The sequence below is a fragment of the Corvus moneduloides genome, chromosome 16, assembly GCF_009650955.1.
Source record: "Corvus moneduloides isolate bCorMon1 chromosome 16, bCorMon1.pri, whole genome shotgun sequence".
Lineage (NCBI taxonomy): Eukaryota > Metazoa > Chordata > Aves > Passeriformes > Corvidae > Corvus > Corvus moneduloides.
Window position 1 is genome coordinate 14,524,982 of NC_045491.1, and position 25,731 is coordinate 14,550,712.

The 25,731-nt window shown below is 43.9% G+C and overlaps 1 protein-coding gene across 2 annotated transcripts; it reads left to right on the forward strand.

The window, feature by feature from the left end:
- Nucleotides 1-3,953: 3,953 nt before the first annotated feature.
- On the forward strand, nucleotides 3,954-19,725 carry IL20RB (interleukin 20 receptor subunit beta). Of its 2 annotated transcripts, none has more exons than XM_032125538.1 (7): nucleotides 3,954-4,238; nucleotides 8,716-8,842; nucleotides 9,548-9,738; nucleotides 12,605-12,729; nucleotides 15,466-15,616; nucleotides 15,912-16,057; nucleotides 16,596-19,725. In XM_032125538.1, exons 2-7 carry the CDS (start codon nucleotides 8,769-8,771, stop codon nucleotides 16,719-16,721), a joined length of 813 nt encoding a protein of 270 aa, XP_031981429.1. In that variant the 5' UTR covers nucleotides 3,954-4,238; nucleotides 8,716-8,768; the 3' UTR covers nucleotides 16,722-19,725. The 2 variants fall into 2 exon arrangements, with proteins under 2 accessions (XP_031981429.1, XP_031981428.1); XM_032125537.1 differs by having other exon boundaries at nucleotides 3,954-4,189.
- The last annotated feature ends 6,006 nt before the right edge of the window (nucleotides 19,726-25,731 follow it).

The following is a 25,731-nucleotide window of genomic DNA, read 5'->3' on the forward strand; positions in this document are numbered from 1 at the left end:
AAACAACTACAAAAACACAGCCCTGCAGCTTTCCCAGCCACGTACTTAAGCTAACATTCAAAACTCCTGAATTTAAAGAGCAGTTTGTTGTCTGTCCTGACCAAACTTCTCCCCTTTAAAGAGTTTTAAAAATGTTTTCTAGATACACAGCAACGAGTTACTTTCAGGTAGCACCATAATTTCTCTTAGAAGAGCTCAGCACTGTGTTTTATTGTAGTACTTCTCCCTCTGGTAATTTATTTTCTTCAGTCAGCCTTGTCCCCAGCTCGTGGTGCCCCTGAAGTTCTGGTGTGGCCAGATCAGTTCCCAGCAGCAGGAACCTCACAGCTTATTTGTGCTGCTCCATAAATACACTGAACTTTGCATTGCCCAGATTACCAGTTGGGAGGTCTGAATCACTCCATTCACAACCAGCCCAGCCAAATTAACCCTTCAGCTGCTTCCCAGCAGCATTGCAGCCACACGTCTCCAAAAACAGACTGGTTTGGAACTGTGAGGAGGCTGAAATGAGAGCAGTTCCTAGACATGTTTCCAATCCTGGGAATGGCAGCCACATGCTGCCTCCCAAAATGTGGTTTCCCACTCCCTCCACTCCCACACAGGGGATTTGCAATGTTGGTAAATCCTTAAACAAGGGTTCAGCACTATCAGCAAGGTCATGGAGAAGTCTCCAGAAGGCAGACCTTCTACACACATTGGGGCGTTTTGCAAGGCTTCAAGTCTTCTCCTAATCAGAGGGAATTTCTCCCTCAGTGACTTGGTCCAGATAAAATACTTTTCTAAATTTTTCACATTTATTTAGGCTCTTCCACAGATTGGAATCTTAAGCATATCACGATACATATATAAATAAATCAGTTATTAAAATGTTTTAGCATCCACCAGGATATCTAAGTATAACAGAGGATGTCATAGGGAGTTATATAAAACCCTGCCTAGTTGCTACTAAAATAACCGAGACCTTTCCTTTTAAATTGTCACCTGGGCCTTCTCTTTTCTGTTCCTTCAATCCATTTTCCTTAGAAATAACCTCACGTGATCAATCCAAATTGAATTAGGTGTGGATTCCACAGCAATCCCACAGCATCTTGGCTTGCTGGTGCAACCACTGGCCTGAATAACTTGAAATGCAAGGCAAGAGTTACGAAACAAAGTTAATCAGACCGATGCTAATCTTAAGAAATACGTTTAATATCTTTTATCTTTAGAAACACATGCATAATAACATTAAAATATTTCACAGGGACATAATTGGAACCATAATTGATAAGGAAAGTTATGAAAATATTTGTTTCATCAATTTCAAAAAGACCTGTAAAACTGGTACAATTCTGAAAGCAGAACAGTAAAGCTGAAAGAGTTCTTTTTATCTCTATAAAACCAAATATTTTCATACAGCATTTCAGAATAGGGGAAAATGTCAGAAGGTGTTTTTGCCACTTTTATTGCTGCTGTGATCTAAATAATTCTGTTCCAAGCCTGCTGGTTGGCACCCCTCAGCCCTGTGTGTGCACCACCTTCAGCTTCCACCCCAAGTTTTCTTCACACACACCACACTTGCTGGTTATAATTAAGGCAGGAAATATAACACGGCATCATCACAGTTTTCATTTTGGAATCTTGCTGATAGCTCTGGGCAGGTGCAATCCTCATTGTTATGGCAGACCCACTCTCCCTTTCACTGCTAATCATGGATTAACTGTGAAATGGGCCTGCATTCCTCTTTCCCACCCCTGAAAATGAAAAGTTCTCTGACCCACTCACAGACAGGGAGAAATCTTTGGAAAGCAAAACTTCCAGCTGTGCACTTGATTCCAGTAAAATTCTTGCAAACTGTGTGCAGACTCTTTGCTGTGCATCTGTTTGAGTCATAAGGTGAATGGTGTGAGGCACAGTCCTTACAGATCAGATAGGTTTTGAGATTCTTCTCAGCTTATGTCTGAATATTTACTCAAAATATTTAATCAAAATACATCCACATGTTTCTGGCATGACAAGAACAACCCCGTGAAGAACCAGATATGCCACACAGCTCTAACTGAACAATAGTTCAAACTTCAGAGTTGCCTTATTTATAATTTCTTGGTACAACAAGGGAACAAACTGGTGGTTTCCCCCACTGACAAGTAAATTTTGCCTTTCTTCTGCAAATGTTTCTTTTGCTTCCCAGCAAAAAGCACATTATTCTATTGGTAATACTGTTAAACACATCCATGTTTCCTCTTGGACCTCATGATTTTCACAATTATAAAGTCACTCAGCACAACAGCCACCTTTTGGTTATCAGTACAGATATTTGATAAAAGTAGTGGGAGGCTGGGATAATGAAGAGCAAGAAGATGAAGATTACTTGAGAGGTATTTCAGACAACATCCTTCTTCCATGGAAGGAAAACACAGCCAGGTTTGGGAAATGTACAGAGGCCTCTCTGTGTGTCCCAAAGATGGAGAGGAGAAGGAAAAGGGAGGTTGGAAGGGATGCAGGAAGGAACAGAGGTAGGTATGGAGGAAGAAGGGAATTGTGAGAAATTATAGAAAGGGAAGGGAAGGGAAGGGAAGGGAAGGGAAGGGAAGGGAAGGGAAGGGAAGGGAAGGGAAGGGAAGGGAAGGGAAGGGAAGGGAAGGGAAGGGAAGGGAAGGGAAGGGAAGGGAAGGGAAGGGAAGGGAAGGGAAGGGAAGGGAAGGGAAGGGAAGGGAAGGGAAGGGAAGGGAAGGGAAGGGAAGGGAAGGGAAGGGAAGGGAAGGGAAGGGAAGGGAAGGGAAGGGAAGGGAAGGGAAGGGAAGGGAAGGGAAGGGAAGGGAAGGGAAGGGAAGGGAAGGGAAGGGAAGGGAAGGGAAGGGAAGGGAAGGGGGTAGAAAGCAAAGGAAGGAAGAAATGAAAGAAAGAAGGGAGATGATGGAAAGAAGGAGAAAATGTGGGGATTTTTGATCGTGCTGGATGCAGCACAGTTCCTGCATGTCTGAGAATCTGGAGACCTTCACTCAAGAGAATATTATTTTATTCTTTCATAAACACAAAAAAAAAGCCCTTTCTTTCCTTGGAAAATATGTACTAAACAAGTCTTGAGTGATCCCTTTTGTTCCCCACTGAAAAGAGGAGTCATGTATTTGCTATTTAAAGGTATCAGAAAGGAGAAAAAAATTTCAGAAACAAAAGCCCCTTCTAAGGTAGCAAACTGTGAGGAGGAGGAAGTAGTTTAGAAGAGAGATTTCTAATATTTGCTCTCATCAGAGCCAAAAATATTTGGCGGGATTTGGTGGGATTTGGCCTTTGCTCACATTATCTGTACAGTCAGAATTTCATTTCATTTTAATTACCTTTTGCAGAACATAAGGAGCTTCCACCTAAAGTTTGCCTTTCCCTTGGCCTCTGAAGGAACCAGCCTGAAGCACAAAGGGAGCTGCTGCTGCTGCAACCCTGGAGCCTGTGGGTGGTTTGGGTTCTCAGGTCTCAGAACTGCATCCAGATGAAAATCCTGCCTTGCCTCCAAGTGAGGTGGAAAGCAATGCACTCTGCAAGATGGAAAAAAACACAGGATACGTGTGCCTGCACCAAATCAGACCTGGAGACACAATTTCCTGCTCAGCACACAGCCAACACAGCCACCAGAGGAATAGTATTGGAGATAAATTGGAGCTCACAGGTCCCTTCCATCCGTCCAGAAGTCCCAGTCCTTTGTGCAGAGACATAAGACATTCCATAGGAATATGAAGAAACTTTCCTGGTGCTTGGAAGCATCAGGATTTATCTAGATTAGGGCTGAGCAGAGGAGTGAGCATTTACAGCTATATGGAAAAACCCAGCATATCCTCTTTCCTCCTTACAAGGCCTCTTTTTGAGCCATGTAATCGCTCAGAGAGTGAGACAGAGTTACCCCATCCAGCAGAGAGCTGCACAGACCTGTAAAGAACTGTTGGCAGCAGATTACCTGGGCACTCCCTGCAGCTACACCCTCACAAACGATGTTTGTGCACCTTTGGCACTCTGCAGGCAGGCAGAGAGGAGTTTCCACACTCCCCTGGGGTCTCTGCTCGCTGCCCACCATGGCTGGCTCGGATGAGGTTCCCTGGCTGGGAACCTGGAGACTTGAGATGTGTAACAGGATGTGAATGTGGGAAAAGCCTGAGCAAAATGCCACCAAAGCTCATCTGCCTCTTCCTCTGCGCTCTGAGTGCACCAAAGCTCTCAGGTAAATGACTGAACATCTTCACTGAGTTGAGCCAGAAGACAGAAATGTTGTGAGTAACAAAGTCTTTCGTCCTTTTGTTAAAGATGCCTCTGCAGCACTTAAGCCAAATGAGTACGAGGTCAAGTGATCTTGAATTTTAATTCTTTTTCTAAAATGAGTATCAAAATAAGCAAATTTAAAAGCAAATGGTTCTGTAAATTCTCTGTTCTGCAGGTCATTTCTGAACTCCAAAGGGAAATTTCAGTTTGAAGGAATTTATTAATACTGTATTTATCTCTGCTCTTTTGCTGTTCTGTGGGAAGCTGAACTCTCAAGTCCTCTTTCAATGATGATCACTCTGAACACAGGGATGCTCTGCCTGTGGAGTGGATGCAGGGTCAGAGAGGAAGGCTATAAAGTGCTAATTAATAGCTCAAATCGCTTCACTGAGGGTCTCCTTTACTCTGGAAGGAGGCTGTGCAATTGGTAATCTGCTTCTACAAGTAAATGCTACACTCCAGGCACATCTCAGAGGAGCTTGGTCTCAAATCTCCTGGCTGCATTCCAGTTTGCAACGTCAGTCCTCTAAAAAGCAAACATGTCTTGCCAGTGTGCTTGGTTTTTCCCTAGTGCAGGCTTTTTAAATGTGCCATTTTAGGTTGTGACAACATTCTGCTTGTCTCATGCTCCATTTTTTTTCCTCTGCCTCAGAAAAAATCATTTTACAGCTGCCTCTCTATTTATCATTCTCAGATGCTAAGGACAGAACCCAGTGACAGCATCAAGTGGTTTCTGCTTGGAAAGTTAACTCTGTGCAATAGGGAAGATTATGGCAAATGTGTTTTAAAAGAGGACAGAGCTGGGCAACTATTCTTTGAAGAAATTTGGGCTTGCTTTTACTATATTTCTGTTTAAGGCCTGGCTACCTGAGTGCTGTTTCCAAGCAGGAGCACAGCTGCCTGTGTGGGCAGTGACTGCCAGCCTCTCTCACACCGTGACAGAGAGTAGGAGGGAAAGGTGGCATAACTTACACTGTGTCTGTCACTCTCTTGGCCTTGACCTGAAATACAAAAAATTCATGTCCCAACCTCCTTTCTGAGCAAAGAACTTTTATTTGGTTGAATGTTTATGCCCTAAGCTCCCCCTGTGGCTGTGCAGAGCAGACAGTGTGCTCCTGTCTAGCCCAAGAGTCTGGGCTTTGATGCCTGGGTGCTGAGGACAAAAAAAGCCCAGGGGGATGTACTGGGATCTTGCCTTTTGCTGTGAGTTTGTGTAATCACCAGATGAAGGAGGGGATGTCCCCAGAGCCTGCAGGTTGGAATTCTAGTCAAAGAGATTTTAGCATAATTTATTATCCCCTTCTAAATTGTTATTTCTAGGGCTTAGAGATGCATGGCTTTCATTTTCAACATTTACCTTACAAAGAAATTCCTTTATCTTCTCAGGATGTGATAGGCATTATTTTCTTGTTAAAAGTATTTAGAATTCAGAATTCCCTTGTCAGATTCCCCTTCACTGAAATTTCCTCAAGTGGAGAGTCAGCCCATGCTCCAAGATACAAAAAGCTGGTGGCATTTTTGGCCTCCACATTAGCAAAAGAAGACTAAACAATACAATGACTAAAAAGCCGATGCTTATTAGTGCAACAGGAAAGATTTCTCACTCTTACATATAAAATTTTAAGGCACATGCCAGGAAAAGCACAGATGAGGTAAGGCACTCCTGAACACTGTGCAGCACCAGTTCTGAGGTTGCTGTTTCTTCTTGTGTTTGCTGAACCCCTGAAAGGAGATGATATTATGAATAAAGAGGTAACTGTATTAATATTTTTACAGTGTTCATATACACTTAGCAGTAAGTAGTGATGATAGTAGTGATGAAGTAACAGCAAGTAATGAGGAAATATTATATTGTTCTATATTCACAGAGCAAGAAGGAGATCAAAATCTATCCCAGAGGAATGGAATTTTATCAGGGTTTATTTAAGATATTTTAAACTGAAAAGTAAGACAGACAAATGTACTGGACTTGACCATGATTTTTTTTTTTAATTGTAATTCTCTAACACAAAGAGAATAAAAATACTAAATTAAAAGGCTCATCACCATTCTAAATGGAAATGTATTCTTTGTGTAACAAATGAAATTGAATATACTGCTGATAGGGTAGGAGACAAAAATGCTATTTACAGAGAAAATGTCACTTCTCTGGCATGACTGGAGACATTAGGGTGAGAGTCAATACCCTGGCTCGAGTGAGTGTAGTTTGGCTTGTCCTGTGAGGCTGCTGGTGAATCCAAATCAGATGGAAATGTGGCAGCCCTGGGCTATCAGCCCTCCGGGTCCTGCCTGTGCTCTCTGTCCAGTTGGGTCCTGCACTTTGGATAATTGTTGTTCACTTCTCCTTCAAAATGAACAAACCAGAGTCAATGGATTATTTCAGCATTCAAACAACACACTGCACTGTTTATTCTCAGCGCTGTTTATGTAACCTGGAATTGTTAAACTTGCATTTGTTACAGTTGTTTTGTGGGCTGATGCAACAGATGGGTGGGAGAAACCATGAATATCATTTGCTTGGCTATGACACAGGATTATGTCTAGATCAAAAGTACTCTGGAAAAGCACGAACCTCTCCTCCAAATGATAACTTTAATGCCAAACAGAGACTTAAATCAGTGAACTGCTTCTGTAGAGGCACTTATATTGTCACTGGGTAAGGAGTTTTCCTAATAAAAGCAGGAAACAATCCTAATTTCTGTATGAACTTTGGTGGTTCAGCTGAAGTGAGGTGACAGTCACCGTGCCAGTAGAAGACTCACTGGTTTTGACAAGAAAACAGTGCACTAAGCCAAGCATAGCCAGGAAATGAAGAGTGCTCTAACCAGATAGGAAACAACCCTTGGGCCATTAAAAAACTGATAGTCAATTCAGAACTCTCTGCTTTTAAAATAGGTCTCTAGACAGTTTAATAATACAGAGTTTAGTCCTATGGAATGCCAAAAAATTTATATCAAAAATGTCCTAAAGTCAAGACTTAAAAAAATAGGAAAACATTAAGTGCAGTTCACCCCTGTTCAGACCTGGAACTTCACTGTGTCTGTGAGTCACGTGGAAAACCAGTGTTTGTTCGTGTAAACGAAATCAGGTATGGAATTCACACACTCAGGTGTGCCAAGTCCCAAAAGGAAAAGTAGCAAGAAATCTGAATGTTGAGAAGCATGGAGAGCACAAGAGACCAGATGGGTGGTTATGCTGCATTGTGAACGTCACTAAAGACTTTGCTTTCTTATTTTTTAAAGACTAAAAGTGCCTTGATTACAGTGCTTTGTGTGTATGGAGCCTCAGCCTGCCAGAACTGATAGAATGCTGATATGGCAGAGAACGGCTCTTCTGTTGCCTAAAGGACAAGGAAGAAAATTTCTCATGCCAGAGAAACCTGAATTTTATTTCAAATAACAGCTGAGCATTGTGCCAACAGACCTCTATGACTTACACCAAAGAATCAGAGTTGGCATAACAGTTCCCCACATCATTAGTGATTTTATGAAGATGTGATGCAGGAAATTAGACAGATGCTCGTGGACTTGTCAACCTGGTTTTGATCCTGGGTAGGACAACTGAATTACTGGTTAACTTTGAAAACATGGCTCAGAAGAAAACACCCTTTTTAGTGGCAAAGACTATTGGATGATAAACCTGGTTAAGTGAAATAAATTTAATGAAAAAATAATCTTTAGGTAACACACTGTGATAGCACAGTTACCTTGTTTTGGGAAGAGTGTTCACCAGTGAGCTGGTAGGAACCACTCCATCCATTCCTCCCTCCCAGTGGTTCTTTGGGAGCCATTCCCTGCTGAGCAGAGAGAATGGGATTCTCTTGGGACTGGAAAGTAGCAGAAGATGAGTGTTCCCACAGCGTAGTGCAGAGTGTGTCCATGGGGAATCCTGCCTCCTGTGCTCCAAACATTGCCAAGGATTTTACAGCAAGATACCCCAGGGTAAAATCAACCATCGCTCCATAGTCGTGCTTTGGAGATCTCAGAGGAAAGTGGTAATTTCAGTTACAGAGCATGGAATAAGTTTAGTCTGTTAATAAGCTTTGACCACAGCATACAAGCCCTCACATTGTCAGAATCCTGCAACGTGAAGGGAGCTGTACCAGAGCTGGGATCTCCCACAGCAGTGAACCCAGCCTGGAAAGAAACAGCACATTTGGAACCACGGCCTCCTTGGAACAGTTTCTAGAGTGCAACAGAACATCTGGTGCTCGGCTTCATCAAATCCAACTGGAGGGCTTTGACCTTTTCCTCACTGTTTTAGTGATACAGTGAAAAACTCTGAAATAAGGCAAAGGGACACTTTCAGCCAAGCTGCTCCATCCTTTCTTCTTCTCTGCAAAATACTTTCAAATACAGAAGTGACTGTAGGGAAGTGAAGAGTGTGTATTTCTGATGCAAAACACCGTTTTGCTCTGTTCTTCTAAGCTTTTTTTTTTTTTTTTCCTAGTACATTCATTTTTTTCCTTTTTATTGCTGGGAATTTTAGGAGGAGATGTGTTGTTGCCAGCACCTCAGAGTATCTCCATTCTTTCAACCAACATGAAACACTTCTTAACTTGGAGTCCTGTGATCGTCCAGGGAGCAACTGTGAGATACTCAGTTGAGTTTCAGGGGTAACTTCTGAATTTTTTTATTCTTTTTGCTCTTTGAACATTGTTTATCTCAACTTTAAGTTCTAAATTTTTGGATGGCCTGTGCATGTTCAGTTCACAAGCCTAAGAGAAGTTTGATGCTTTAGTACTGTTAACCACAAGTGGAGGGAAAATTCTTTTTGCTCCAATTCTGGGACAGTTTTCAGGTTAATAGATACCTGAGTAATCCAAGATGTGCATCAGTTCCATATAAGAAATCTGCCTCTATCCAAGAATTCAAAAGTTAAGAAGATTTGCAACATTTTATTTAGGAGAGGAAGGAGAAAACACCGAGATTTACTTTGTGTAAACCTTTTAAACATTTGACACACACCACAGGAGGTTTCTGACACATCTTGAGCTCTGACTTTTGTTACAAAATGGCTTTGGAATTCTGGTGTACCGGGGACGATGAAGTCAGAGGAGTGGGCAGGACCTGATGCATCAACACAGCATTAGCTGTCCCCACCTCCCACAATATTGTGCTGCATTTGGCTCATGAACTCGGCTCAGGGTGATTTTCTGCAGATAAGATCCAAAACACACCCATATGGTTTCAAACACCTGTGGTGTTCCCGCCCCAGTGTATCCCAGTACAGGTTTTACCTGGAAAGAGCCCACAAGCAGCCTTAGCTCATGTCACATCTCCTGTCAGACTGCTGCCTGTCTTCTTCCTCTTCTCCTCAGGGAATACGAACGGGAATACGCCAACGGGAGCTGGATCCCCATCTCGGAATGCTCCCTCACCACAGCCACAGTGTGCAACATCACAGAGGACATCTCAGCCACCGTGGCCTACAGGCTGCGGGTCAGGGCAGAGCTTGGTGCCACAAGGTCACGGTGGGGCACCATGAAAGGCTTCTTCAACCGCGTCACGAGTGCGTCCTGCTCTTAAATTACATCTTTCGTGTTAAATTCTCAGAGTTAGGTGTTGAAGTGTTCTTCAGGTGCCTGTTTGTGTCCAGTGCATGCACAGAGCACACTCTGCTTCTCAGCTCCTCAAATTGGGTTGGAGGGTTTCCCTTCTTAGACAATGTTCTTGGACATGGCTTCGTCCCAAGGCAGAGCCAAATTCATCTTGGCTTGAGTTTCAAGGGTTTCCAAGACTGGCAAGATGACTGCAGGAATTTCTTTTCTCAGGTCAGTTGTTCTTACCCTTAAATTTAAAGATTTCTGATCAACTAGGCCTGTTGTCATTTTTAATCCAAGCCATGTAGTCACTTCTAAGGAGTCCAGAACCTGATCCTAAGGGAGCTTTTACTCTAGAAAACAGCCCCGTCACGCTCTATCTGCTTTATGCTGTCCTGGAAATCCCACTCCCTTCTGGGCATGCTTCCCCTGTCCCATGGTGTCAGATGTATGAAGAAACCCCAGAAGAGGAGAGAAAAATGGAAACCACAGCATTCATTTCATCCTAGCAAGGCAGGACGTTTTCTCCATGTCCTTCCAAGTCCTGCAAGGCCTGAGGCCCAGCTCAACCCAAGGATCATGTTGCAGCCTAAAATGAGCCTATTCTTTCTAGAATTTCTCTGGAATCATTTCCTCTGTTCTCTGCCATGTAGTCAACTGCTTCCAGCAACAAAAACTGTGGTGAGAAATCTCTGCTGAGGTCACTGTTAGACGGTAGCTCTCAGTCTGGGATGGGCAGCATTCATCAGCTTTAGGCAGGCAAGAAATTGTCTGTCCTAAACCAGAACGGACCCAATATTAAAAATTCCTCCATCTTTGGAAGTTATTCACTACTTCATGGGGGAGCAGTCCTCACTCACGCAGAGGTCTTAGTCAAAGCACCATCAGAAGTGCCACCTAAGTTGGTGAATGTGTCTCTTTGAGTGGAAGTATAGTCTAGACAGTGCTTTAGACGAAAAATCCTTCCCTTTTCCAGCAGCTATGGAGGCACAGATAGAGGCACAGACAGCACAGTCAGGCAGAGACAGGGGAAGGACACTCCTGAGACCAACATGAACAAAAGCAGTAGCTTTCTCATGGTTCAGTGAAGTATTTGGCAGCTTTCCTGTGTTTTAGGGACCCCAAAACAGTCTTCTGACTAAGATGTGTCAGTTCAGAGGACAGAGCTTGCATTGGGATTCAATGTGAATATGATAGATGTTTAAAAGAGAAAGAAAAGTCACTCTTAAGTTCTTGTCCTTACACATTTTCGCAGTTCACTTTGCCTTGTCCCTGCTCTCACACCTCTCAGGAAACCTGGCACTGAGTCTGAGAGGAGACAAGGGGTTCAAACACAGCCCACAGGTTCTGAAAGGGACTCACAGACACACAGCCCCCAGCACTTCCAGAGTGTACAGCCCCAGTGTCAAAGCCACAGCGTAGAAGCACATCAAGTATGGTAACTCTTTGATAACTCTGATAATCAAGTATAATCAACTTTGATAACTTTGATAATCAAGTATGGTAACTCTATGGTAACTCTATGGAAAACTCTTTGAAAAGATCTTCCTAAAGCCAACAGTTTAGTCAGTCTTCCTTCTTCATTTATCAACATTCAAATAGTTAGCTGGTACCCAGTGGGCCAGCACAGAGCTAAATAGAAATGCTCCTGTTTGTTTAGCAGTTGCATTTTGCAATGTGCTTTTGTTAATGCATTAGCACAATATTTGCCTTTAGCTTCCAAATGATATCAGTTTTTTAAAATTTTAAGACTTGGTGCTAAGGAGATTTTTACCTGGTTTTTTTTCATCATTTCATTTAAAAATACAAAGTAGATTTCCAGGCCTCCCATTTGTGGCACACTCATCATGTACATGCTTGGATTTTATGTTTTCATATTGCTCAGTGTTAGTGGCAATTCACTGGAAATAAGAGCAAATTCTATTAAGAACATTTCTTCTATATGGCACTATGCATCACTCTCCTTCCTTTCTTGAAAGCAAAGAGGTTGAAACTGGTTTCAGCTACAGCAGAGGGGTAAAAAATGGCATAGATAATTGTGAATAATGGCACCAATAAATAGTGCAAATATGATCTCTGTACCACCTTGAACTTCCCAGTACATAAATGTACAGTGCACAGGTCCATCTATGCTCGATTGATTCTCATTATTTCACTGATATTCCTCCCAGCAGAGTGCCAGACAAAATCAAGCTTTGAATATCAAAGCAAGCAGGAAGAAAATCACCTAAAGATTTACTTGCATACATTTGCAAAACCTGAAGTCACAGCAGATCATCAGCCCAAGTCTACCTAAAACCATGCCGATACTAAAAGAAAGTCAGGATTCATGTGAATTATCCCGAGGCTCATAATGTTTTTTCCTCCACCTTTGAATAACTGCCAAGATTCTCATGAAAAGCAGTGGCTTCTCAGCTCCTGTTCTGTGTGTCAGTGCTGAGCTCATGCCCAGGAGCACAAGAGCTGACCTGCTCTGCTGTCCCAGCTTCTTTGGCCCAGCTGCTTCTGCTGCAGCTGTTCACGTGGGACCCTCAGGTCAGACAGCTCCTCCACTGGAGACAATTCAAAGCCTTTCAAGTTCTGTGCAGCTCAGCTATTGCCAAACTCCTGTTTGCAATGCCATTTATGGTCCTTCTCCTGGTGAGAGCCTGCTGCTGTATTTAGACACGCAGGGAAGAAGAGCAGACAGAAGTTTCTGCCCCACTGAAGCAGCCAGCTGTTCTTTCAGATTGTTATTTCACTGGTGATGGCAGCTTCTCTTCCTCTCCTGTCTGGGAAAACGGGGGGATTTAAGGGCTGTCTCTGGTGTGATAATGGGGGTCTCTGTGTTGGCAGCTTCCCTGACCCCACCTCTGCTGAGGGTCCTGGCAGATGGGTACCATTTACTGGTGGAGCTGGCAGACATGGGACCGGCCTTCCAGTTCCGGGTGCTCTACTGGAAGAAGGGCCACGAGAGCAGGGTGAGTTTGACCCCCAGGTTTTAGGCTATAACAGAGAGTGCCCAGAGGGAATGCACACAGACATTGCCCAGAGGTTGTTTGCCAGTCCCAGCTCCTGCTGTGGGGCTGAAGGTCCTGCCTGGAGTGGGTTTGCACACACCAGTGGGTTGCTGTGGTTTCCTCATGGAGAAGCTTGTCAGTTCTTTCCACATCTCCTTCTCTGGGAAAAGGAATCCTCTCACATGCCTCAACTATAGATAGAACCAGAAGTCAGGAACCAAAGGTGTTTGTGCTGACTTCTCTCTCTGAACCTCACCTGGTTTACTCAGACTGTGATTAAGGTGTCACACTGAGGTGCTGACAAGTTTTCTCCATTTTCTGAGCCAGAAATTGCAACATTAGTAGTCCTTGATGGATTTTTGTTCCATTTATTTATCTGTTCTGGCTTTCAGTCTATGTAAACTTCTACCTTGTATGACTTCCTGCAATGAGGAATTCTGCAACATAACTGTTGTGCTGTTGTCCCCAAAACTTGATTTGGGGATAGAGAGAACAATTATTCCCCATTCACTTCCCCTACCACTCTATTAGTTTTATATTCTACATCTTTTTCCAGGCCAAAGACTCCCAGGCTCCTTAGCTGTTCCCTGTGGAAGCCCTCACAGCTATTTTTGTCTTTACCAGGGTGGCAAGGGAGAAACCTGCACAGTCCAAGGTGCAGGAACAGTTTGTATTAGCACCATAAAACAAAACAAGTCTTCCCACTCCCTTGTCTCTCCAGCAATTGTTAATGTGACTACCACAGAGCTGACTGTCCCATGAAACCTGAACCCCAAGTTCCTGTTGCTGATGGAGGATGCTGTGAAAATGTAGGAGAAAAATTCTCACGAGCATAATTCCACATTTATCTGTGTTGAATTGCTTTTGTTGCTTTATTACAAGATCCTCCTGCTGCTCTTCACAGCTGTCTGTCACCTTCACTCTTGTGAAGCAGGTTTTTAGTACCACTAGCATGTATCAGTTTTCATTTTTCTTCCTGATCACCTCTACTAAAACGTGAGTCCCCACCATGACTTCCTGCCACTCTCAATTAGCAATTTATTCATACAAAAGTCTTTAGTCTACAAGAAGGCATCAGGAGCGGGACTGTTCCCTGTGAAATCCAAGTAAATGAGATCAACCTTGCCCGTGGGCTTTCTGACACCTTAAAAACAATCAATAGGTTTGTATCTGATGGTGTTTTATATCAGCTCTTCTTCAGTATGTGATCTTAATCACCCAAACAATAATTCCAAACTTCAGAATACTTTCTACCAACTGGCCTCTTGCAAACATTATTCTTGCTGGTCAATATGAGTCCTATGCTGGGACTCTTATCATTTTTTTAAATTATGGTTACATTTGGCATGTCTCATTTGATGCTACTATGATGTAGTCATAGACCTGATTTTGGCCTTGAAATCTTTTCAAGCTAATGGCCCTCCATATCATGTTCTGTGGAGAAGGCTATTTTGGTGGTGGGAAGGACTTGCACTGCCAGGAGTGCCCTCCTGGCTTGTTGGAGTTTTTTATGTGTGTGGAGCTGGAGGCTGATCAGGCCTTCTGTGAGAGCAGGCTTTGCATCTGCAGCACAGCAAGAGGAGCAGTTGGGTAGCTGTTACCCATCCTCTCAAGGCTGGGGAGACTGGAAATAGCAACTTCATTTTGCTAGCAGTGAATGCAGACCTACTTATGGCAAAAAAAATAATGTCCTGCTGATCATATGCTGCTTAAGCTTTGCTGGAGTGTGTTACAGTTCACTCACCCCTCACCAGCCCAGTCCATCCTCTCTCTGAGCTCTCTGGCACAGCTCTCACACCCCATCACAGTATGGTTCTGGCACAGGCATGATTTTGGCACCCACCACACCCAGAAAAAACTCAGATCAGTTGAGGCCTAAGACATTCCCCTCCCACCAAGGCAGCAGGTTCTGGTCTAGTGTTGTGGCCCAGCATCGTCATTATGACTCTGGCTTACAGCTTCTTCCTTCCATCCCCTCCTGCCCTTCCAGGTGGGTGTGGGCTCATTCTGCACTCCACTGTGCTTTCTTGTTTGCTGCTTTTGTCCCTCTTTTGTTCTACTCACACAGGCCCCACTGACACCTCCTGCTGCTCCCTTCTTTTCTCGCTGGCCAAGCATCATGGTGATGTTAGATGATTTTCTGCGTTTTTCTTTTTTCTACCCTCTGTGTTCTTTACACATCTATTTGGAGCTCTGTAGCCTATTATTGCATTTGCAGCTAGTTTTCCCAGTATTTCTCCCTGCCCTGATACACAGAAAGGCAAAACATATTCCAAAGTCCCTATCCTATCTTGGTTCTCCCTGGGAACCAAGGCTGAAAAACAGCTCTTCCAGACACATTGTCATCAACAAAGTTCAGTTTCATCTGAGGGGAGAGGATTTAGAAGGGGCTTGAACTGGGGGGAAATTGCATCACTACCTGTGCTCCTAATTGGTGCTTCTTGTCAATTATGCTAATTTACTAAACTTATAAATCTGTATTCACCCTTGGGGGGTGGGCTTTTGTGGACATTTTCCATATCTGCCCCTGGAGGCCTTCAATAAAATCAACCTTTATATCACCTCCTATACTAATATTATCTCAAGAGTGTGTGTTGGTTCATTTATAGGCTCTCTAAGGCATCAGTGGTAGAGCTGCTCTTTGATGGCAGATCCTTGCCCTGTGCCCTGATGCTTTCTCTTCTGGGCCTGTGGCAGGTGCAGCAGAAGGTGATGAAAGAGGTGAACTCCATGGTTCACCTGGACACCATGGAGGCGGGAGCTGAGTATTGTGTGAAAGCTCAGACCCACGTCGAGGCCATCAACAGGAGCAGCAGCTTCAGCCCGACACACTGTGTGAGGGCTCAGCGTAAGAGCCAGCCTTCCCTCCTGCTCCCCTGCTGTAGTCATGCCCAAAGCCCTTCCCTTTGTTTCCACCCCAGTCTCCTGCCTTGTTTGCAGATGTGCTGCCCTTTTTTTCCTTGGGAGAGATAAAACAGGAAGACTCAGCAGTGCCACCCCCCCGCCGCTGGCACTGGAGTTTGCCAGGGAGGGATCTCACCAGGGTGGGTGGAAGAGCAGCCACACAGGGTTCAGGCTGGCTGCAGTGAGTGCTTGCTCCCTACAGTCTCTCTGAGAAGTTTTGCTGCTTCTCTCGTTTCCAGGTGACACATCCGTGTGGCTGGTTACTGCCCTCACCTCCTCTGCTGGCTTTGCTGTGGCAGCTTTAACCCTGCCTTTCCTTACCTGGAAAATAAGCAAAATCTTTCAATATTCCTGCTGCCCCGTTGCTGTCCTGCCAGACACACTGGTAACTTTTTTTACTGTGCTTTGTTGGGTTTTAGTGTGCTGGGTATTCACAGGAGCATGGGGCAGGCAGAAAAAGCAGATTCCCAGGAAGCCTTGCCCATTTCCACGTGAGGAGCTGAGCTGCAGGGATCAAGCAGCCCTGAACTGGCTGCACAGCTGTCACTGCCTTTGGCCCAGAGCCCTGAACAGGGAAGATGCTCCTGGTGCTTCTGGGGAAATGGCTTGGGAGGCAGGGACTGACCCTGCCTGAGCAGCTGCTCCCTGAACCAAACAGCTGTGCCACTGTCAACACCGCTCCACGTCCCCTGCCACCATCCCTGAGCTTCTCAGCAACTTGCTAAAGATAAATCAATCAAAACCTCCTCAGGAATATGTTTAAATGTCCAGTTCAAGTAAGAATGCAGGTTAGCAGCTTCTGTGGCTGTGGGTTCTCTGGGCAGCTATGGCAGGAAGGGTGGGAAGAACGCTTTTTGGGAAAAAGGACAAGTAGATTAACTCATTAGCCTGAGTGTGTTTGAGTGAGTGCATCTGTTTTCCAGAAAGAATCAGAGCCCCCCACCCAGCTGATCCTGCATGGCAGTGAAGAAGCTGAGAAATGTGACCTGATGGTGGTTGTGATGCCCTCAGAAGAAGTTCTCCAGCTGTGGATTCAAAAAACACTTTAGAGCACCCCAGAAAACAAACAGCCCCTTTGCAGCATCTTCATCCATCTACATCAAAAGCAAGTAAAGGTGACAGCTGCCATTTCCTGTCCTTCCCCTTCATATCCCCAGGAGCAGACATGAGGTGACCCACGCTCCCTTTCTCAGCCACATCGGTGCTCCCAAGGCAGAGCTCATCCTTCTGCCACCAGGATGTCACCAGAGCAACACATGGAGAGCCCAGTCCCTTAGTTCCAAATCATTTCAGCCTCAGTGCTTTTACCTCTGAGCTTTTTACGTGGCTAAACCAGCTGGAATGACCAGGGGGGAAAATGCAAACCCTGAAGTGAAAAGGGTGTTGGCAGTGAGTGGATGTAGCACCCTAACCTGTGCATGTGACAGGTCACAATGCTGCTGCCACCAAAACTTGCAGACAACACCATGAGGGATGCCTGGCTTTCACCAGTGCTTTGGAAGGAGTGATGTGGGAAACAGTCAGATTTCCAAGGTGGTTGGAGGGAGCACTGGGAACCTCCTGGGGAGCAGAGCTTTGCAAGACCAGCAGCATCACTGACAATGAATTGCTCCAATATCACCTAGTCAGGGTGTCAAAAATGCAAAAGCTGCTTAGACATGAAGGAAAAACCAGGACTGTCAGGGAGAAAAAAATTAGGGGTGAATTATTTAAATGAGAGAGGATTGGAGTGGAGAAAGATTGGGAAAAGACAGAGAAAGGTAGGCTCCAGAAATAGCAAATGAAATGGGAAAAGAGAAAAAAAGGTGTGAATCGTGGTCAGGATGGTCCAGGGTGCCTGCTGGGCATCCCAGTGGTTCAACACCATGCCTGAAGCAGGACAGTGATTATTTCACATGAGGCAGATATGTTGCTGTGGTCAGGAGGACCAGAGTGAGGGGCAAATGCAGTGCTTATCTGGGCAAACAGAGGAATATCAGGCTGTATGGATCAAGCATCACAGCATTACCATTTAGTGACCGTTCTGGGCCTGACAACATCATTATCCTCCAGGTATCTGTCCTGTTAAGGAAGGAAATTGCAAAAGACAAGAGAAATTCCTTCTAAATACAAATAAATTACAGGTGTTGTGTACAATGCAATTATAGCTGTCACACTGGAAAAAAGTAATTTTTCACCTGTTAAGCAGAGACTTGTGTCAGCAGGGCATGAAAAGACATTGATCTGGGAAGCGTTTTTTTTTCAAAAGCTCTCAGTGGTTTTAATGAAATGTAAGACATCTCAAAGAATGTACCTTTTCGAGTTTCATTCTTGCAACCTTATGTGAGGCCATCAGGTGGCAACAAAGCACCGTGGAAAAGCAGAAGTGACTCGAGTCTCAGTACCTGTGTCCTGTCGAGGCAATGAGCTCCCTGGGTCCTGGCCAGCACCTCATTTTCGTGTTGCAGCCCACTTGCCCGGTTTATTCCTGTCTCATTAGCTTCTGTCTGGACAATACTGGAGTGCAGTGCTTTGGTGTTGAATTGTAAGATTGATTTTTTTGAATACTGGGCAAATTACAAGGTGAGAAAATCTATGCAGGTCTGGGCATTGAAGAATCACTGTTCATTACCAGTTTGTTGATAATTGGGAAATGCCTGGTTACAAGCACCCATGGGATGCTGGGCCCAGAGATTATTTGGAAGCAAAGAGGAAAAGGGCATCTTCATGGGCTGATATGCCAAGTGCCCAGCCCATCTCATCCTCCCTAAGCCAAGCTGGAGCACCAGTGAGTGATTCTGGCAGCAGCCAGTGAACTGCCATGAGTTTGGGGAGGACAGACAGCACAGAACTTCAGCTCCTGCCAGGCTATGGGGCTCTTTGTCAAACACCCCCTTACACAGCTTTGCCCAGTGCTTGAATTTTCAAGAGCAGCTCCACATCACAGAGGCCTTGGTAGTGAGGCTGGTGGAGGCAGCTCCTGTGCCTCACACTTACCCTTCTTTTATACCCCATTGGTTCAGATGAGTTCAGTGTCTTCATTTCTAGACACCCCCCAGGGGTGTCCCCATGCAGGAAATCATCCTCTTGCTTGTCCATTCCATAGGTCCAAGAAGCCTCAGCAACTCCTCCTATCTCTTCCCCCTGACACTGCTGCACTCTCAGAATCACAGAATCACAATATTCTGAGCTGGAAGGGAACCAAAAGGACCAACAAGTCCAACTCTTAGGTGAATGGCCCATTTGGGGATCAAACCCACAATCCTGGAATTATTAGCACCATCCTCTAACCAGCTATGGCAGTACCAGCAATTGTTCAGGGGTGTATATAGAAAAGAAAGGAAATAAAAGGCCATTGAATATGAAGGGCTTTAAAAAAATATTTTAATGCATACTTTCCAGCTGCACATTAAGCATAGAGCATATGTTTCTTTCTCACTTGCAATAACAGATTTTATGTCCTTCTTCATTGCCAATAAAGCAGTTAAACTGTTGTAGAAAACTGCACAGACAACATTAAACAAAAGAAACACCCAAGAAAAAGTCCTTACAATGGGGACATGGGAGGGAATTGTGCAAGTACCAGTGCCACCTTAGCAGACTGTTCTCAGTTTACATCAGGATATTCCAGTTTATGGCAGTTTGAAGCCAAATTTGGGATGGTGATTGAAAATCCATGTTAGCTCTCTTATTTTGAAGTATGTACTGCATTTTGCTAAGCCTGAAAATCAAGGCAGAGAACAAGAGCAACCAACTCCCCTGCCCGCCATGTACACAGGAGCAGGGTGACACTGGCGTAGACAGCTGCCATCAGGGACTCCTTAATCCATTTCTCTGCCATCCAAGAGATAATTTTGGCAGGGCAGCCACTGCCTTTGATTTTGCTCCCACCACCATAACACCACCTTGCAAAGAAGGCCCAGAGCAGTCCCCACAGCGAAGGATCTGTGCGAGTGAGCTTTGCTCTGCTCCTTTCCCTTCATGAGGTACTAAGTGGCTCCATTTCTTTCAAAATAAACTTTTCTCCTTTTCTCAAAAAATGTTGCATGGAAATAAAGCACAAACCTGAATTGCCTTTTGAGTGAGTTTGGTTTTGTTCCACGTCACGTGTGGGATGTGACTCCAAAACCTCAATTTTTTCATGAAGACTTCGTAAAAACAGAAGAAATAGTAATTAGACCAGTTTTCAAAGAAAAAGTTATGAAAACCAGCATAAAAACTGTTGACCAGCATAAAAACCTTACCTGAACATTTGAGCAGAGTTACATACTGCTGCATTGACAAGAAAGCAAAGAATTCAATTATCTGTTCCATGACACTAACAGGCTGGAATATAGGTTAATTTTTCCTCTGGAGTCTATTTCATTAGAAGTACCTTCCTTTTTGCAATTTTTATACAGTCCAGCATTTCCCTCTCCAATCAAACTGAGACCTTTAGCTTGATAAATTGCCCTTTTAAGTGTTTCCTGCATCATTACTTCATGTTTTGTCTCTTTTCTTACAAAATCTAGAAGTAACCAAACGCTCTACTTTGACTGCAAATCAGTTGAGTTGAGTTTCTTGTGAAGGTGGCACTCTGTCCTGCAAATGAACTGCTGCAAAAATAATAAACATCCAAAGCAGAGACAGATAATTATTGTTTAAAGAATTTGCCTACTGATGATTCTGTTGCTATTACAGTACAAAACTTCAGAAACAGAAAATTACTCAGTTCATGCCTCTTGTGGTGTTTCTCAATAAATGGAACTATTAAAAAAAATCCGAAATTACTAAATCAAGATATAAAAGCAATTAAAAGATGGCAAGGTTAAGTGAAATTGCCCAAGTAAATACTGCACGTGGAGCCCTAATTTGGTTTCCTGCAGCGCACGGGCTATAATTTAGCTGTTATTACAGAAATGGCCCCATCTAAGGATTTTAATGTCCATGATTTGCCTGGGATCAACTCAGACCTTTGTTGAGAGCCAAGGACATGCTGTCCCAGTGCAGACAGTGGTCCTACCACAGACACCCTGCTCACCCCACAGCCCCAGTCCCCAGCGAGGGGCGGCAGCAGCTTCCACTTGATTTCCACATCTTCAGTGCTGGAATAAAGCAGAGACAGGAGGACACTGCCAGCCTGAGCTCTGCTGATGTGCCTGCATTTAATGGTGTTAAGGGCTGGCTTGAGGAGGGTCTGGGTACAGATCAATATCTGATTTTTAAATTTTTTTTTTTATTATCCTTTTTTTGATCAGACATCTGAGTCAAGAGCGTGAGGCCTATTTAAGGACTGAGCAGAGGTTTAAGTCAATACATTCCACCTGCCAAACAATTCACATTTGGCAGAACAGTTTTAACTGAGTGCTCTAAATCTGTATCAAATCCTGCAGTCTCTGTTAAGGGTGTTCTATTAACACACACAAATAGCAGGGGCCCATGAAACCTGAATGATTTGGGCACTTCCAGCAGAGCACATGGTGGATGAAAGGTAGGTCTCTTCAAAAATGCACACAACCTTAGAGGTCAAGTGGAGAGGTAGAGTGTTCCCTACCTGAGACCTTGCAGGATACTGAGAATAGAAATGACTTTTCTCCATCCAAAACCCAGTCAGGGAAGGGGTTGGAAAGAGAAAATATTCATGACCAGCTGTAAAGATGGAAATAAAACCCCAGCTCCCAAGCTGAGCAGTCAGTATGATACTGCTGAACGTTTTCCTCCTGTAGCTTCATTCCCATTTGAGTTCCCCAAAGATTCATAACATCTTTCCTTTGAAGAATTGCTCTTTCATTTGCCCCTTTGCTGAGGCCACAGAGTTCACGTAGACCTGTGAGAGTGGTCTTTGATACCAGCCAGCTGCAGCTCTGTACTTTTTATCATATTGTGGTCTCCAAACCAGCCTTCCACTGCACCATCCCTCTCTGCTGTGCTTTCATTCTGCTGAGTGTCCTGCTTGTCCTCCAGGTTGCTCATATATCTCCTCCCTCCTGCTGCTCTCCAGACAGGCTGATGGCTAACATTTTCCCTCTTTCTGCCAAGTCTTGGCCTTGACTCCCTCTTCTGCCATCTGCTACAACTTCATTGTGAAATTTGACATCGTTCCCAACACTCTGCTGGGTTTGGTGCTGCCTCAAAAGTCCCGCAGTTTGGAGGATGTCTCTCCCCATGACACTGTGTGTCATTTTGGGAGAGTCTTACCCAGGCTTTCTCAGGCAGTTTGGCATTTTCCTAGTCACTTTTGCATACTCATTCACTTTTCTGCCAATGCACTGTGAAATGCTGTCCCCAGCCAGGCAGAAGCTTTCCGTGCACCAGCCTGTCATCCGCCTGTTGACCTTTTCTCTTTCCCTTGGAACAGTTATGCAATTACCTGGCTTTGCTCTGGAGAGACATCTTTGCCACTATGTTTTGCTTTTAGTATCGATCTCTTGATGTCTAGTTTGGTTGCTTTGTCTTCTGCTCTACTCCTGGGGGAGAGATTTCTGCCCAAACTGAGGTTTGGTACTGAAATGTTTCAAACCTGCTGGCTGCATGTATAAATTTGTTGTGTTCTATAACTTCTCTCTCACTGTAGACCAAATGCAATGTCCTGTTACGTTCAGCTTCCAGAGCCAACCTGACCATCCTGTCTTCCTGTGGCAACCAAACCTTGCCCTCACCTTCAGCATCACTACCCTGATGTGATCATGGGCACATCCCAAGGGCCCTTGATCCCCTGGCTTGGAGTGCACCCCCAGTGACACAATGTGCACTCATTTTCTGCAGGTCTGCATGGCCCCATCAAAAAGCCACCCCTGCACATAAGCAGCCTCTCCTACTCTGCTCTGGTAAAGTTTATTTTCGCAAGTGCATTTTGCACAGGGTCCAATTTCTGCAGAGAATATACAGAAACATGAACCTCCAGGTACAGAGCTTGCTCATAAATATCTCCCTGATCACTCCTTTGTGAACTAAAATCCCACTGCAAATCATAATCTACCACTTAAAATGCCTGGACATATGGATGAATCCTAATTATGGGGAAAAAATACATGGACATACAAATAAGCAACATTATTCTTCATATAAATGACACCACATGCACACAGTTTACTCCTTTGCCAGGCAGAAACTGAAAACTACAGACATTTAAATGTTCTAACTTCTGTCCCTAAAAATATATTGATAAGAGAAGGGAAAAAAATGTCTTAAAAAACACAACAAGGAAGTAATATAAATTAATTCATCTGTAGTTAGTGGATCAGGCACTTCCAAAAGCACAGTGGGATATGACAATATATAACTTTATATGAATATGGAAATCAGATGCCTGGGTTATAAAAGAGCGTGTTTGGGTAATGAACCCTTTGACGTTTCTCAGCACTGCTCTGTTTGTTGTGGCCGCTTTTGCTCTGGGGCTGCTTTTACGCCAGGCCACGGTGTCCAGGAATATGGAAAGACTCACAAGCTGCCATTAAGGCTTTGATGTGCAAGAATGCTTCTTTAATTGCAGCAATAAAGAAAGAAGTGGGTTCTGCTTTTTGACTTCTTCTTAAGTGTGCCTGTAGCTTCTTGTAACAACTTAGACATATCAAAGTTAGCCTTAACAAAGAGTACTAAATCATAATTAAACTTTCATCTTAATCCAATCCAACTGTCAATTGTGAGGAAATAATTCTTGTGACCCTAAGACAGAAAAAATTTTAATTCAGGATCAAAAGTAGGATAGCATTACACCTAATTCACTCCCACCATAGGTGGACACATGTAAATAGCTCGTTGGGAATTGCCTTGGGAATATCTTGCTTGTTCAGCCCTGACCTTTTGGACTGCCTCTTCAGGCAACTTAGCCAGTCAGCTCTCCCAGACACGAATCAAGACATGACTCAGACCTGTCACTTCTTTTCATCTCCCTTCCTCTCCACCAGCTGCTGGAAGAATTAAATGCAGATAGCAGATAAGTACAAATCTGCTGGCATCCCAGTCGCACCCAGTTTTTACACAAAGAGCAGTGCTGGATGATTAGTCTGATGCTGTTTGGGAGAGCCAGGGGCTGCAGGGACCCTGCTCGTTGCAGGAGGGTGCCTGTAGTCTCTGAGTGGCACAGCCCCTCTGTCCCAGCCAGGATGAGCAATGCTGACAACTGATCACAACATCCAGAGCAGCTCCTCTGGAGAGGGCACTCAGGGATGTCTTGTCTACTGCCCAGTGACACTGGACCAAGGAAATTTTCATGGGTGAAGCAACAGTTTATTTTACCACTTTCATTTCTGTCAAGATTACTAAAGGTCTTTTCTACAGTACTGTCAGAAACCATTTTTTGCCTGGTTAGTTCAGGAACAGGGAGAATTTCCTGAGCAGTCTTCTTGTCCTTGCCTAAATGCCCATAAGCAAAGTAGATGAAAGACACACTCCAAGTCACAAGTTAAACAGAAGACCAAGATTTCCTGTGGCATCAATATTCAGGCCACCTTCCCATGGACCCCAGGGGTCTGCCCCTTTGCTGAGGGCTTAATTTCTGTAAGAAAATCAGGGCTGTCCCTTGGCAGCATCTCTTAGATGAACAGGACTGTAAGGCCCAGCCTGTGTGCTCAGAGTGCCAAACATCACTGCTGAGCACAAACTGCTTTGGGTCAGAGCTCTGAGAAAAAGATAAAAACTGGGGTGAAAACGGCAAAAGCCTGAGTCTGGAGTGGAGAGAACACAAACTACTCCCAGGTGAGTAACACAATCTGGGGGAAATATGGAGAGTATTTCCATCCCAGCCCTCTTCTCCAAATAGAAAAATAAAAGCTGTTAAGTGAACTGAGGTAAGGAGAAACTTCCCATTTTGCTGGACAGAGCAGAGACAGGGGAGGTACACTGGGGGCACACAAATAATTCATGTTTACCATGGCAAGAGGGCAAGAGAACAAGAGAAAGATGAGCTATGCAGAGGTCCATGTCAAGGGAGGAAAATTCCAACCAGAAAAGGACATTTTGAGCCATTTGCACAACAAATGAATTAAGCAAGTGAATTCTGTGGCTCTGTGGTGCTGAGGAAAAGCGAAGAGAAGCTGCCAGGAGGGGTCTAGTCCAAAGTGGCAGGAGGAGCTGGGAAGTCCAGTCCAGTGACAGCTGAAAAGGACAAAATAAACACACGAGGAAGCCTGGGAGGACAGAACTGTAAGAAATGAGAATTTAAATAAAAGTTACAGGGGTTTAAACTGTTGATTTAAATCTAGCATATAACCCCACGTGTTTGATGCTGCTGGTTCCAAATAAACACCCAGACTGAGCTGACCGTGTCCCCATCAGCACCAGAGGATCAAAAAGTAGGACTTCCTATCATTTTAGTGAATGGTGCCTCTGTTTTCCACTAGTGAAAAACAGAGCCTGATTGAAAGATTCCTTTTGCAAAAGCTATCATTACTTTAAATCCTCCGGGTCAAATTCTTTTTGTACACAAGTAAATACCAAGTAATAACAATTTGCACTGATCCTCTAAGAAATGCTAAAGGAAAAGGGGTTACCTATAACCTATGAAGGTAGTTTTTCTCACAACATCAGAGAAAAGTTATTGCTGCAAAAAGGTTTTTAAAGATTCTTGTAGCTACAGCCTGAAAACTACTCTTCTATAGCATTCAAACCCTTCTACGTTATCATTAAAGATAATACCACATAAATACTATTAAATCCAGGCATCTGAACTGACTTCTGCAACATATGTATGATCTTTCCGTTTTTATACACAACAAATCTGGTAAACAGAGATTATATAAAGAGAAGTCATTGGAGTATTACAGCATGAGTATAGCACAGAGCAGTTTCCTTCTTTTCAAGTAATCCCAATTTATGCAGCCAGAGGAGTCTAACAATGAAAAAAAACCTGGTTTCTTTTAGGGAAAAAGAAAATTATTTATATTTTAAAATTCTCTGACTGAGCATACTTTACTTTGTGCTCAGTATTTTTAAATGCTTAAAATTCTAAAAGCTCTCTAGCACAAAAGAAATCAAACTCCTGCTTTACTTTGCCTTTTTTCTTTTAATTTACTGTCACCATGTCTGTTCTCAACAGCTCTGCCAGCCTGGAAAACAAGAATGAAGAAGATAAGGAGGAACAGAAATAGAAATATCTATTAG